The sequence below is a fragment of the Fusarium poae genome, chromosome 3 (genome assembly GCF_019609905.1).
Source record: "Fusarium poae strain DAOMC 252244 chromosome 3, whole genome shotgun sequence".
Taxonomy (NCBI): domain Eukaryota; kingdom Fungi; phylum Ascomycota; class Sordariomycetes; order Hypocreales; family Nectriaceae; genus Fusarium; species Fusarium poae.
The window spans coordinates 5,305,028-5,318,914 of record NC_058401.1 but is presented as its reverse complement, the minus strand read 5'-3'; the positions used below and the strand labels follow the sequence as shown (position 1 = coordinate 5,318,914).

Below are 13,887 nucleotides of genomic sequence, written 5' to 3'. Positions count from 1 at the left end.
CATTCTATCAACTACAAAAGAACCCAAAAGTCCACAACTGGGCAAAGCTTGAGCTGGGCATCTTCCTCACGGTTCTGACAATAGCTTAATCTGCCTATTTGCCCTGCTCGCCGCAGCCGATTCTAGCAGTGACTTCAATCTCAATCTTCATCTCCTCCTTCATCAATGCGGACTGCACCATGGTTGCAGCAGGACGAACCTCTCCAAACCACTTCTTCAGTACTGGCCAAGTCTTGGGAAAGTCATCTCGATCAGGAAGAATGTATTTAACACGAACGACGTCAGACACTGAAGCACCAGCAGACTCGAGAGCAGCTGCGATATTGTGCATGGTCTGGTCGGCTTGTTCAGAAACGTCAGGTGATATCTTTCCGGTTGTGTAATCATAGCTGACACATATTAACAAAATATTTTCATTCACAGAGAGGCAGTATATAATTACCCAGTAGTACCACTGACGAATACCCAGTCGCCGGTTACAACAGCTCGTGAGTATCCGATTTGCTCTTCAAAGGCAGAGCCGGAACTGATGTTCGTACGGGAAGTCATGATAAAAAGAGATATGGTTCCGAGAGTTAGGTGTGTCCGAGAAGATGGAGCTTGCAATGGCGAGGAGAAAGGGGAGTAAGAGAGTAGAAGTAGGAAAGATATTGTGATTAATTGGTTGTTGTGAGTCACTTACACTATGCCAAATATCACCTTGACTAGGTGGAGTCATTCGGTAAAGCCTCACTATATGAAGCAGGACCAATAGATATCGTATGGTATGAGAGACATAATTGCTGGCAATTTTTTTGTTTCCTCATGTTCATAATTCGCTTGTTGAGTTTACTTTGAGAAAGTCGGTTTGGTGAGTTGAAATACCCAAAGCACTGATTGATTCGTGCAAACAGCTTGTATCTGATTGATTTCATAACAATCTCGATGCTGCTTTATACGATAATATACATATTTTACACCATAGATAGACATGCATCAACTGTCTTAGCCGGTGAGTTCCTTGACCATCTTGGACAGCTCCTTCTTGTCAACATCCTTACCCTCGAGAGCACCAGACAATCGCTTCATGACATCTCCCATGACAGACTTGGCCTGAACACCAGCAGCCTTGGAAGCCTCAAAAGCATCCTGTACCATGGCCTTGAGCTGAGCTTCAGTCAAGCTCTCGACGCCGCTGTTGGCAATATACTCGTCCAGCACCTTGATCTGAGCCTCCTCCTTCTGGACGAGATCATCGCGGTTGGCGGCCTTGGCCTCGGCGGCAGCATCCTGAGCGCCCTTTTGAATCTTGCGGATCAATGCGACGAGCTGAACATCGGTCTTGATGGGGGTTGATGTCTTGGAAGCATTGAGGTTGGCGGACATGATGGCTCGAAGAACAGTCAGACGGGGGGTATCCTTGGCGCGCATAGCAGTCTTGAGATCAGCCTTGAGCTTGGAGAGTAGAGGAGCGGGCGCATCGTCGGTAGATGTTGAATAGAAACGGCAGACAGAGATTCGGTTGACGGGCTGACGGATAGTGGACTGAGACGTGCGTAGTGCCCGGAAAAGTTGCATGGAGTGTCTTGAAGCCATATTGGAAGCTGGTGTCGGGAGATCTGTTGAGATATTCGTTTAATGTAGGGCTTGCAGAGGCTGTTTGTTGGCAATATGAATTATGACCTGAAGAGCTGGAGCTGGAAATCGAACGAGATCCATGGGAGCTTAAAATTTCCCATGGATGGTTTATGGTTTATGGCCCCAATTGACGACTGTGATTGGCGGGATAGACAGCTCCAGGGCATGTGTGTGCCAGTGCAGGACCCCCCCCGGACTGCTAGGCTTAGTAGGGAATCCGCCTTGAACCGGGCTTGGCTAAAATCCCCGAAACTGTCCATGATCCGAACCAGTTCCTGTCACATAGTCTAGGGAGTTGTTGAAAATACAGGGCATGATTGGACTGCCTAAGGCGTTTCAAGATATCGAAGGTTAGGTAGGTGTTGGTTGACCTACCGTATTTCCGGTGAATGTAGGTGGATAAGAGAACATATTTTACATTTTTGTTGACACCTCTCAGCAAGTAATAACAAGCATAATCTGTTCAATATCACACCTGCTGCTATCCCGACTGAATGCTTCCATAGTAATACCTTCAATCTCGATTGTTCAACACGACTTGGGATAACGCTAAATCACCTGATCATTCTATGGTACAGCTAGGTACATACTCGCCTATTCTTGAACAAGGATCGGGGATGATCCCGTTGATATTACATTCCACCAAGTTAACTAGGTGTAGGATTACGCACTAGCTTTGATGGACGAGGAACAGACCAAGGAGCGGCTTGAACATTGTAACGTAGATCTGTGATCAATTACCAAGGTATCTTCAGAAAAGCCCTAAACAATCAGTAAAGACTAGGACTTGAGAACAGGAATATGAAATACCTAGGAATGAACCATTCACTTCCTGCTTTGAAGCCACCTAGCAAGCCACCTACCTATCTAGATCTTTCACTCTGGTTGCGTTGTTGGTGGAGATGAATACATCGGCAGTTCAGCCAAAGGCGTCGACCGGGAAATGAGTATTGATTGACCTTGCAACCCAATGAGTGTTGGTTGCTAGATATATCCAAGTTTTATTTGTATGTCAAGCTTAGGGCACAAGTTCCCAAGTTGAGAATAAACGTCTCTTCATATCTGGATATTGGATTATCCTGTATCTTCTCCCATCTTCCAACTATGTCTTAGCATTGCAGGGTCTCTGACCAAGAGCCAAGGTTGCGGCCGCAAACAACAAGTCTCTTACACATCGGTCCCAAACTGTCGGTACCGAGTGTCCATTTACCAGTCGTTTACGACTCAAGTCGCTCCTTAGGCCTTCATACACAACAAGGGATGGGCCGCCATTTCATGCATGTTGGGAGTTAAGGAGTTGGCTCTTTTCTCCTTCTCTAGCCTGAGCACATACACTTTCCCTTCTCCGGCGCCTGCTCTCAAGTTCCCACCAGAATTTGTGTGCTTTTGCCTTGTTTGTCATAAATATATGGATTTTCATCCAATCTTCCTCGACTATCTATTCATCTATCTATCCACTTGACAGCGCGCTGCCAGCCAACAAAACTTTGTTTCAACGACATGGCAGTGTAACCTCCTATCGGCGCGGCTTTTTGCCAATACAAACATAACTGTCGTGTCACTTGTCAGAACAGAGGACAACCGCCCACGAACATCACCAACTTACAGGGGAAAGTATGCCTATAACCATCATCAAAACAAAAGTCAGATCGCTAATCAAAAAGGCGGTCTCGCAACAGAAGAAATTCGAATCTTACCTTGAAAGCCGGGTTGCTTGCTTCGCTTCTCGCTTGGGCTACCAAAAGTTGGAAATCGTTAAAAGACATCCTATTCAAAGCTTAGTGGCACGGCATCCATCAAGAAACTCTGGTCAACATACCCAAGAAATTGCGTGAAGGGGTACAGAGCCAACGAAGACAACAGCTGGCTCACGTTGTCCTTATTCGACACACCGATCTCATAATCTCGAGGAACTGCTCATCGATCAGTTCCAAAATACACGAACAAGACACCATTCCATCATACTGCTCGACCAACCGCACATTGGTAATGTCATGAGTCTCGATTCGACTTCGGTAAAGCCAGCACTTCTCATCCAGCTCGCCATTTGCAATGGTGCTCGCGGGTCGTGGTGTGGCTCCTGACTTTCCAAGTATTGTCTTGACCACTGTGACAAAGCATGATCTACCTGGCATGGTCAAAATGAATAATCCACCAATTCGATGATGATACCCGACTTACCGGGGGTCAATGTACCATTATCAGACTGGGCATTGAAGTATATCTCAACAATTTGACACCAGCCACCAGGCTTCAAGACGCGGAAGATGTCTCGGATATAGCCTCTCCATCGATTTGCATGAATTCCTCCTGCTACCATCTGACTATGGACCAGATCAAAGTGGTTGGGCTCAAATGTGAACCTACGGACAGTGTTTGTCAGTGATCGTCCAATACGCGGATGCCGAATAGCTTACCTCGCGTTCAAATCATCAACCTGAAGCTCCATATTGTCGGGAGGGTTTTCTGGTATCATGTGCGGGCTTACATCGATGCCAAGAACCTGCACAAGACAACCAATCAGTCAAAGGTTTTCTCATTTCAGCCTCCTATACTAGACAACATAGGGGTCGAGCCATGTAGTTCATGCCTCGCGAGGTCAAACGCAGCCCGCGTCCTGGAGAGGCAAAAGACGTGGCAGGTTACAAGCCATTTCTCAATAGTTGGATGTTGGATCGAAAACGACACCGAGCTTCTCTCCTTTTTCGAAACCGCGTATAGCAGCAGCAGTTCACCAAAGAAAAGGCCCCCTGGAAATACGTGGAAAACGTACCTCCGAATCAGGGTATTGTGTAGCGACTTCCATCGCCCAGTCTCCAGTACCACAGCCACAATCAAGGATTCTTCGTGGGGACCTGATGGGAGGGAATATAAGACGCCTGTCGAAGAGACTGCTGAGGACTCCATGCATCATCTCAAGACGCGAAATTTCGTCCTGGAGAGATATGTTATTTTCTGCTGAAGACTGCGACATTGGAAGCTTCTTCAGTCCTACCTCATCGATAGGTGCGAAATAAGTATCGTTCTTCAAGGAGTAATGCTGGTAAGTACGTCCACAATGCTCAACTATCTCAGTAAAGGTTTCGTCCAGAGGCACGGTACCATCTCTTTGCATGGAAGCTTAGCAAAATTTCTCTGCATAGAATCTTTGGCTGTCTTACTCGGCTTCCATTGTTTTCTGTATCCAACTCTCGGGGGCCCGATGGTACGAGAAGTACAAGTGTGCTAATGGACGCTCAAAAGACGACAAAAAGGTGAACTGGACTCCTTTGTCGAGAAAAGTAAAAAAGAATTTCAGACTGCTATCGATCTTTGGAAAACATGTGGTACCTAAAGCATGGCCCGAGTCCGACGTATAAGAACCGCCATGGTACCAGGATGTCAGGTCCGAAACGTGTTGCTACTATGATGGCCTTGCGTCTAGCGGCCTCACAAACGTCAAGGGGCTTCTCGAAGATTGCGGAGATGATCTGGTGGACAGGCGAGACATGCGCCGGCAAATGAGTGCTTCCTTTAACTTCAAATGCCGATCTTCACACCCTAGGACTCTGACTTGTTGCTTGTGTTAAGCCAGGCAGCATTATAGTACAGCGGGCTTACCATGGGGCTCCTTCCTTGTACCATTCATTGATCATAGGAGCAAATACAAGGGTCCAGGGCGGATTCGACTGGGGCCTACCGGCATCTGAGCAAAACGGTGCAAGGCTGGCTTTTCTACCTCTTGATGACACTTGGACGTTGAAATCGAAACTCCAATGGCCCATGTTTGCTTGGGCCACCACATCATTATTGGGCTGGGGCATGGAAATGACTCCCATTGAGAAAACATGGAAATGACTATGCTGCGAAGCCTCTGGTTGTCCCATTGCCATCCCATTCTATGGCTGCTCTGCTCGATGACACACGTTCCACTTGAAGTGGAGGGGCTAGACTGCCGCATGTTCGGATATGATTGCAGTCAACCATAATCGACTCCATGCAGATGCAGCTCCTATAGAGCCAATTGCTGGACCCGTTTTGCGGCTTGATAGAATCTTCCCACCATCTGAAAAGTCAGGCACCCGGCTGTCGGGACTGCTGCAGACCCCGTGTACGGCTTCATACCATTATCCGCTGTGGAGGGCTGCATCCAGCAGCTGTGAACCCTCTCATGCCAATGGTAAGGCTATCCTACCCCAACACTGGCAGCTAGCTGTGATCACCAGGCGAAGAGGATGTTGAGGTGATAGTCTTTCATATGCGTAACAGCGTTCCCGAAAGAGAAGGAGAAGGCAAGATCATAGTCACACAGAGAAAGCCTCTGGGTGCACAATCCAATGGCAGCCATGCTGATACCGAGGACGTGGGCGTGGGACCCCCTTTGGAAACGGGCCCCCTAAGCTTACCATGCAACTATACTCAGAGTTTACTCGCTGTACCAACGAATGGTTTACAAAACTTTGTTGGATTAAATTGTTGGCATGGATATTGAGCGAGCTCCCTTGCTGATATAAGCTACTCTTTCCACAGAAGAAATCTTGGAATGCCAGGGTTTGTTGTGCAAATGCACCCACAGCTGGAGGACCTCCGTATCACCAAAAACATATTTCGACAGGCCTCAGCGATAATGAAAATGATCCACACTTGGAGCGCTAGAACTTGAAAAGCCAAACAAAGATAACCCTTGAACCAGGCTCCGAAAGATTCATCTCTTCACCGCTTGATGTGTCCACAACCAGAAAATTAAGAAGCTCGGCCAGGCGCAGAATATGCAAAGCGTGGATACAGGGGAATCCTAGTGGTAGAGGTCCGCACGAAGGAGGTCTCCATGGTCGCATAGATGTTGGCAATGGGCCGCTGAGTTGCATTAAGATGTTTCCCGCGGCTGATGCGCACTTGGGACCCTCTTTGGTTGATCCTTTCTCTTAAGCTGCTGTTATCATACGACCTGTCGAATTTCGCGCGGCGTGCCAACCGAGGGAGAACAGCAACCAATACCTCGTTGGCCTGATCTGTACTTGTGAACGGGCCGCTGCAGGTTGCCTTGTTGCAAGTGGCAAGATGGGGGGGAACCAAAGTCATTGTTTGGCCCAATACGTAGAGAAAGGCCATTGGGAGACTATTGTTGATTCTACAACAATATCACCGCACACTCATAACTACATGACAGGGGTAATCGAACTTGGCATATCTGGTGAGAGTTGAGGCGAACCATCAAAGATTACAAGAGACTTGGAGACCGATGTGGGTACCGAGAGAACCATCCCCTCCTCTGGCAGAGTGTCGAGGGAGGGAACGTTCGTACCTTGACGGCTAAGAGTTGCAGGTCGGCTGGTCACATGTAGGAGAGAAAAGCGACAAGAGAATTAATACGACCCAGTCCAGTCCTCCAGCTTCCATATTCGTGCGAAAATCGAGAATAGGTACCGTGCGATTATTGCCCATAGCGATGCCCGGGCAGGCTGTTGCAAGACTGAAAACAGATGAATCATCCCATATAGGCTGACTTCCATTGAAGAAGTCTAGTGGCGGGCTGCTAGGACTACTAATAATCTACCTAGTTACGGCATTAGGGGTATCCGCACCTTAGTAGCCAGACTTTGAGGGCGGGCCGCCAGCATGGAGTTTGTGGGGGCGTCAAGCATTCGATTCAAAAGGTCTCAACTGAATGCCACCTCCTCTTAACGACGTGGTAAACCATCACAAGGCAATCTTCTCCAGACGGATAAGTCCAGCCGTCGTGACCTTGGAGAAAAATGGAACAAATACTCACGAGCGAGAACAGAGACACCTCGCAGCCATTATAGCCTGCCCACCAATAAACAAAGGCCGGGCAGCACGCTACGCTAGAACTGCCTACCACAAAGACAGGGGAGCCATGTTCGAGCCATAGTTTGCCGACCCAGACTCTCGGGATTTGACCAGAAAGCTGGGAAATGGTGGGTTGTTGGTTGTTGGTTGTTGGTTATTGGTAGTACAGTACGTACACTACAATCCTAGAGAATCAAGCAAGACATGACACAGGACTTTTTTTTCTAACGCAGTTGTTATGCTGCAATATTGCACTTTCCAAACATGCTTTAATCCAACCTACACAACTTAGTCATCCTGGAAAACGAGGGTTGTAACGAATGCTACCGAAATCATACACCAAGAATAGTTCTTATTAGCTCAAGGTGCTGTCATGACAACGTCTTGTTTTCAACCGTCATAATGCGTATGAACCCTTCGTTCAGCAAATCCAAAGGCAGAGCAAGAAAATGCAAAGACAGGGACCACGATACTTGACTGCACTGTGTAGAAGCAATCATACGCTGCCCGGCTCTTGGCCCCGCGCCGTTTGCGCACATCGCATCACGGCCTGCTGGTTGCCGCTGATTCCTCATGCATGTCAGCTTGAATCCTCTGGCCGTCCTAGTTGCATACACCATCGGTGTGCTTGTTTCCCTTCCTAGTCTTCCTCTTTCCAAGCGATAATGCATTGACTTCCACTGAGACACGCATATCAGATCAAGAGCATTGCCCGCCTTGTCTCCACGTTGATGCCCTTACCAACCACTGCCATGCACATGAACCCCAAACCAGTCAACGCCCAACTAAATATCCGAATAAACTGCTTATGTAGTAGAGGTTGATGCCGTGCAGATGTATCCTATTTACCCCTGGATGGGTAAGATTGAGATGACCCTGGCATGGATTGTAACGTCATGCCCTCAAGGGCCAGAGTAACTACGATATGGTGTACAGCGGAGCCCTTCGTGGGTACCTAGCACCTGCAAAGTATCGCAAGACAATTGGTAGTTCGCATCGTCAAGCAAGCCAAGACCAGCGTCTGCAACCAAAGTTTGAGGCCCTCACCAGCACTCAAAGACAGGGTTCCTACTCTTGACCGCTTCGAGTCGTTCAACAATGACCTTGCGTTGATTGCCCATCTGCCCCTCGGCCGCAGCATATCCCAAATCACCTTCGAGATCGTCTGTGTAGTTTTCATTGTCACCATAATACTGTTGTGCGATAGTGTTGCTGTTGCGACGAGCGGCAGCGTTAGCAAATGAATATCTCCGTTGCTGCCGCGACGTATGCTGGCGTGCGGGTTCATACATGTTGAGTGCGCGGACTGGTCCCTGGTAACTGTTCCTAACTCCAGCTGGCCGGACGGCCGGACGCTCGGCCACGTCTCCACTATGTTGCTGCAGCCCTGTTGGTTCGAGGAAATTGGGTTCACCTGGAGGTTGCTCGGCTGGTGACAGGGCTGTCTCTTCTGTCGGAGATGAGAGCTCGAACCGACCCGGGTGAGGCATATCCGCGGGCGCACTGGCGAGGCCAAGAAGATCTTCAATTGGAGGGTTATTAGCAGGAGCTGAGCTCGCAATGTCGGCCTCGTCCATAGATTGACGAACGTGGGGGTTCCGACGGGCTTCTGAAGAAGTATTGCGCATAGGAACTGCAACAGGTACATCAACCAGATCGTCCCAGACGCAAACTCGTGCTCTGCGAGTGAGTTCAAGAGGGCCATGGTCTGGAGTCTTGAGTGTCTCAACAACATTCCAGGCCTGGCCCTTCATGACGGCGACCTGCTTCGCAAACATGCGTTCCTGGAAATCACAGTCCATCTGGAATACTCTCTTCAGCGAAAGCACCGTTTGCGTCCACCATGAGGTAGATGTCAGTAAAGGCAGGAAGTGATCCCTCGTCTTTTGAGAGAATGGCCGCCCAATAAGATCAACGGGCAGGAAAAGCCAGCCAAAGGGGAAACTAGATTAAAAGTCAATATGCTCCCTGTTAATATATTTAGTGTTGCGTGCTTACCTTCTCCAAGCATCAGGGTGCTTCCAGGGCCATGATAACGAGTTATCGATGGCTCCAACGGTGATGGCCGGCTCGTTTCCTACATGTTTTCGACTCGAAGCACTCATCGGTCTCTGTGTCTTGTAAGGGTACGAAGCTCTCGTCGCACGAGGTCCTTGCTGTGAAAGGTCGACAGGTCGAGGGCCCTCTTCCTCTGCGACTGGCTCCATGTTCAATTGAATGGGATCGGACGCTATTGACGCTTTGCCTGTCTCCCAATCGACTTTGATCATCCAGTTATCCAGTCCTCGGTCTGTATTTCGCATTATGTAGTCAAGAATGACTAATTTTTCAAGTTCCTCTCGTAATGACTCTTTGAGGTTCTCGGTCCAAATAAAGTTATCAGGTCCCAACAGATTTGCGCCTTGGGCAGCTTCTTCGTCGTCGCTGTTGTATCCATCGTTTGGGGAGGCGTTTCCTGAAGGGCGGCAGCTCTCGGTCCATCTCTTCTTCTTTTTGTTTTGATTGTCGCTTGTGCGAAAGCCCGACCAGTACTGATCAGGCCAAGGATGCTCTCGAAGGAAAACATTGGCGTCTTTAAACCCCTTGAGGAAAACTTGGAAACTGCCCGGTTTGGCAGGGAGAGGTGTCTTCTTGCGATGGAATTTGCGGCGATCCCAGAAAGGATAGTGAAAAGACTTGGAGGCAAGCCATACAACATCAGTGTACGGGACGAGGTGTGTTCTTAGTTGGCAATCAAGTACATATGCAGCTGCTTCGCTTACATACGAAAGATTAGGAATAAGACTGCAGATGTGTTAGTAGCAGAACTCAGCCGGGGATCTGAGAAGTACACACCAAGCTCGTCCAAAGCAGCATGGAAAGAGGTTTCTGTGAATCCACTTGTTCCATTTGGGATTTCCTGCGGCATAGGGCTCCTCATCTTTCGGCTTGAAAACGCCTACGATCTTGCCGTCTGGATTTCGAGCAAAGTAACTGCCAGAACTGCCTTGCGAGATCATGCTGGGATGAACTTCCTGCCGAATAGCACTTCGGACACTCTCTACAATGGTCTCAAACTCGGCTTTTGACATGACACCCTCGTGTGGGACAGCAGTGCTTTCGGCAGTTACGGGCCGGACACCCTCGGGAGGCTGGAAGACAGAATAGTGTATTTCAAGACGTTCCTCTTCGCCTTGCTGGTTCTTGCCCTTGCGCTTGAAACGCGACGCAATCTCGTCGGCCCAGCGTTCAAGCCGAGCATTGATGGCCTTCAGGTCGACACCAGCACTACTTCCTGAACGGTGACGGAATTTGGGTTGAGAAGATGAGGTCAGAGATTTGGGACTGGCCATACCAGAACGATGGCGCGGCTGCGAAACAGGCCCATATCGCGGAGCGGCTGCGGGCTGGAGAGATGCGTAGGATTGGGAGAGAGGATCCTCGTCAGAGTCTTCGCTGAAGTCATCGGCTTGCGCAAGGCGTTCATAGCCTGTTGTCGCGGGTCGCGAACGAGGCATATTGGCGATGGAAGGGATGTTATAAGGAGTGGTTTCAGAATGTCGAAAAATCCATCCCACGCTGTAGGGTACGTGTATTCGTGATGCCGAAAGTTACGGCGGATGTTCGTTATAGATCTGTCAGTTGAAAACGCGTTTTGGTATGGTTCGAAAGTGGCCGAAGAAAGATGTGATAGTAAACGGAAGTGGGAAGTAGGTTGTGAAGGTACTTGTTCTGGAAGAAAAGGAGTAATATAGGTACTAGGTAGTTAGGTACTAAAGAAGGGAGAAAGAGGAATGAGAAGAAGAGGTAATTAGGACGATAAGAAGAAGAAGAAAAAACACGTCAACAACAGGATATCGCGCTCTCGTTAGACAGTGACAACGAAAAGGAAGCCGGTTGCAGGATGACGATGGTGCCAGTTTGAAGTTGTCATGCTTTCAAGCTTGTGACAGGCCAAGCAGTCTCCGCGACTTGGGACTGGGGCCACCAGGCTTGATTGGTGGATACGTACCCCTGAGTCCCCCCCTAAGAAAGCCCGGAACAGGAACTGGAAACCAGAACTAACGTTGGAAGGGGTAAAACAACAATAATAGACGAATAAGGGAGACCTATTGGCTATGGAACTGCGATTATTAGGAAATCAATTGGTTGATCTTTTCTTGAGGAACTTATTAGCTCCAGATATGAACAAATGCGGGCACGAGTTTATGCTTCTGAAATTGGCCCGTTTATGCCTTTACTCTTTTCACTCTCTACCTATCGCACTAACAAATGCCAGAAGTCCTAGGCGGGCCCTATAAGTGGTCCTGGTCCCCCTCCCGGCCCCGAAAACTCCGGATGAGGACACGGAACAGACGGAGGCCCGGACATTCGTGTCCGCTAAGAGGAACAGGCCAACCACTACCTGAACCTTTTCTAATGGTTGGCTCAGTTCGTTGCTATCGGTCATCGAGCAAACTTTATCACGAATAGATTGACAATCCAATATCGCATGCTTTGCAATTCCCATTCCATTTCCTGTGTGGCAGCATAAGCGGATTCTTTTTGAGTTTCTCTTTTAGTCTGTTACCATTTGACTTTGAGGCAACGTTTAGGATCATTCCGTTTGGAAGAGCGTTGGACAACACCAGACGAAGGAGTCTCGGCCTTTTGCGTTACATTACACAGCAGATTCTGTGTGTGCAGTGCACTCGGAACAGGCCAAGGTTTGGATCCTGCTGGAAACGCATGGGCAAAGTCTCCATTGTCTCCTTCAGATGAGTGAACGAACGGGAATGGGAATCTTCAAAAGGCGCTACGAATCAACCAACCAAACCCAAGACAAGACAAGACAAGACAAGACTAAAAGCATACAGTACTGAACCAGGGCTGAACCAACAAGGGTTGCATCTCAAGTGCCATGGACGCTAACAAAATCCTCTGATCGCGTGCAACTATTTCGGAGGGACTGTAAATGCAGGCTGGCAGGCAAGTAGGCAAGGAATTAAACAAGCATCCGATGCCAAAGGTTCAGCACATGGTATCATTGTCCGGCACAAAGGCTGCTGATGATGACGGTCACAAACCATTCAAAATCAGGTCAATTGTAGTCGTAGTGACCCTTTCTTTCTGTACATTTCTCGATAAGCAAGATTACAGGGGTTTTGTGTTTGTCAAAAGTTACCTACCTTGTCTTTCAAACATGATTCACAGGCACAAAAGATACGACGAGCACGTTTTGTGGAGGCTGATACGTTAGTTTCTGCGTCATGGTATGCATCGTCATGTTTCGTCAGCTCTAGTCTGGTTAGGATCGTCTGGAGATCAAGAATCGTTGTCTGTCTGGGGTAGTTGCTGGCTTGTCCAAAGCCCAAGCCTCTTCGTACCAACTCTGAGTCCGGGGGCGGTCTTTTCTTTTGCTAGTGAACTTGTCTGAAGGTTGTGCCACGGATAGAGCCAAGACAAGACAGAATGGTTGTAGTCATACTGAGGGACAGTGTAGAATAGATGTGGCTGTCTAACGGCCCCCTCCGTGTAGCAGCGCGGGGAAAGAGGATGTGTTGACTTGTATTGGATGGCAGAGACCTTGACGCCTGGTGAGATGCTGCTATTCAAGGTTCGATCCTGTGTTGGGAGGCTAAGGAAACAGAGTTCGGCGCCGGCAGAGAGCCGATCAAATTGCCTTTCCATGATGGACATCGTTTGTACAGTATCTTTTATCTGAGTTGATAGCGATAGCATGGGTGATATTGAAGGGTAGGGCAGTAACAGATAAACAACGTCTGCATTCAGGGGATCAATCAGAGCAGGGTGAATTTGTCCAACAAGAAAGCGAGCAACCCAGTAGAGGTGGACGAAAGATGAGTAGCGGCCATGCCATCCATCATCTGATTGATTAAACAAACATGAGATGGGACGCTTCAAATAAAAACAAAAACTGCCTAGGACTGTTGGCTTCGAAAGGTAATGGAAGGCATGGATCGATCCATGTTCAAGCAGGCATGGATGGACCCCGGGATGTCAATGCCGCACACGCACCCCTCCACTAACTTCCTACCTGGAACTAGGTAGCCTAGCATCCACCAGGTAGGTATTCTATGGACACCTCCACCATCTCCCTGTAAGGTCACCTAGTGTCATGGAGTCTCCTCAGTCTCTCTCCCTTCAAGGTTTCAATCCCTTGGCCTACCTGGACTACCACTGCCGTATCCATTCCCAGTTGTTTTGTTCGTTCCCCTTTTTGTTTGACTTTTGTCCTGTCTTGCTATTTATATAAATGCCGAGCCAGGCCCTCCCGCTCGCTCGTCCTCTTGGATAACTGCAATCCAAAGAAAATACCTGAGCTATCTTGAACTTGCATGCTACCGTGCCACTGCTACTGCCACGTCTACAGGTACCTACCTCCCAGCCGTTGCTCAAGTGATCGCAGATCCCAAGAAAGTTCCTTGTTGAACTTTACTTCTGATCTGCTCGTTTAAACCTTTCTGCTACCTTTTTATTTATTATCATTGAGCTTCTTCT

The 13,887-nt window shown here is 48.5% G+C and overlaps 4 protein-coding genes across 4 annotated transcripts; all 4 read right to left on the bottom strand.

Annotated features, from left to right (window-relative positions):
• Positions 1-94: 94 nt before the first annotated feature.
• On the bottom strand, positions 95-549 carry FPOAC1_009185 (uncharacterized protein; the record flags this gene model as incomplete). The annotated part of the gene is made up of 2 exons (XM_044853615.1): positions 95-389; positions 443-549. The coding sequence occupies 2 exons, from the start codon at positions 547-549 to the stop codon at positions 95-97; spliced, it is 402 nt and encodes a 133-aa protein (XP_044706285.1).
• Positions 550-984: 435 nt separating this feature from the next.
• On the bottom strand, positions 985-1,575 carry FPOAC1_009184 (uncharacterized protein; the record flags this gene model as incomplete). The annotated part of the gene is made up of 1 exon (XM_044853614.1): positions 985-1,575. One exon carries the CDS (start codon positions 1,573-1,575, stop codon positions 985-987), a length of 591 nt encoding a protein of 196 aa, XP_044706284.1.
• A 1,558-nt stretch (positions 1,576-3,133) lies between these two features.
• Positions 3,134-4,789, bottom strand: FPOAC1_009183 (uncharacterized protein; the record flags this gene model as incomplete). The annotated part of the gene is made up of 9 exons (XM_044853613.1): positions 3,134-3,167; positions 3,224-3,237; positions 3,315-3,384; positions 3,437-3,530; positions 3,583-3,741; positions 3,799-3,980; positions 4,035-4,120; positions 4,391-4,724; positions 4,779-4,789. 9 exons carry the CDS (start codon positions 4,787-4,789, stop codon positions 3,134-3,136), a joined length of 984 nt encoding a protein of 327 aa, XP_044706283.1.
• A 3,661-nt stretch (positions 4,790-8,450) lies between these two features.
• On the bottom strand, positions 8,451-10,904 carry FPOAC1_009182 (uncharacterized protein; the record flags this gene model as incomplete). Its single annotated transcript, XM_044853612.1, has 3 exons — positions 8,451-9,351; positions 9,406-10,191; positions 10,243-10,904. 3 exons carry the CDS (start codon positions 10,902-10,904, stop codon positions 8,451-8,453), a joined length of 2,349 nt encoding a protein of 782 aa, XP_044706282.1.
• Between the last annotated feature and the right edge of the window lie 2,983 nt (positions 10,905-13,887).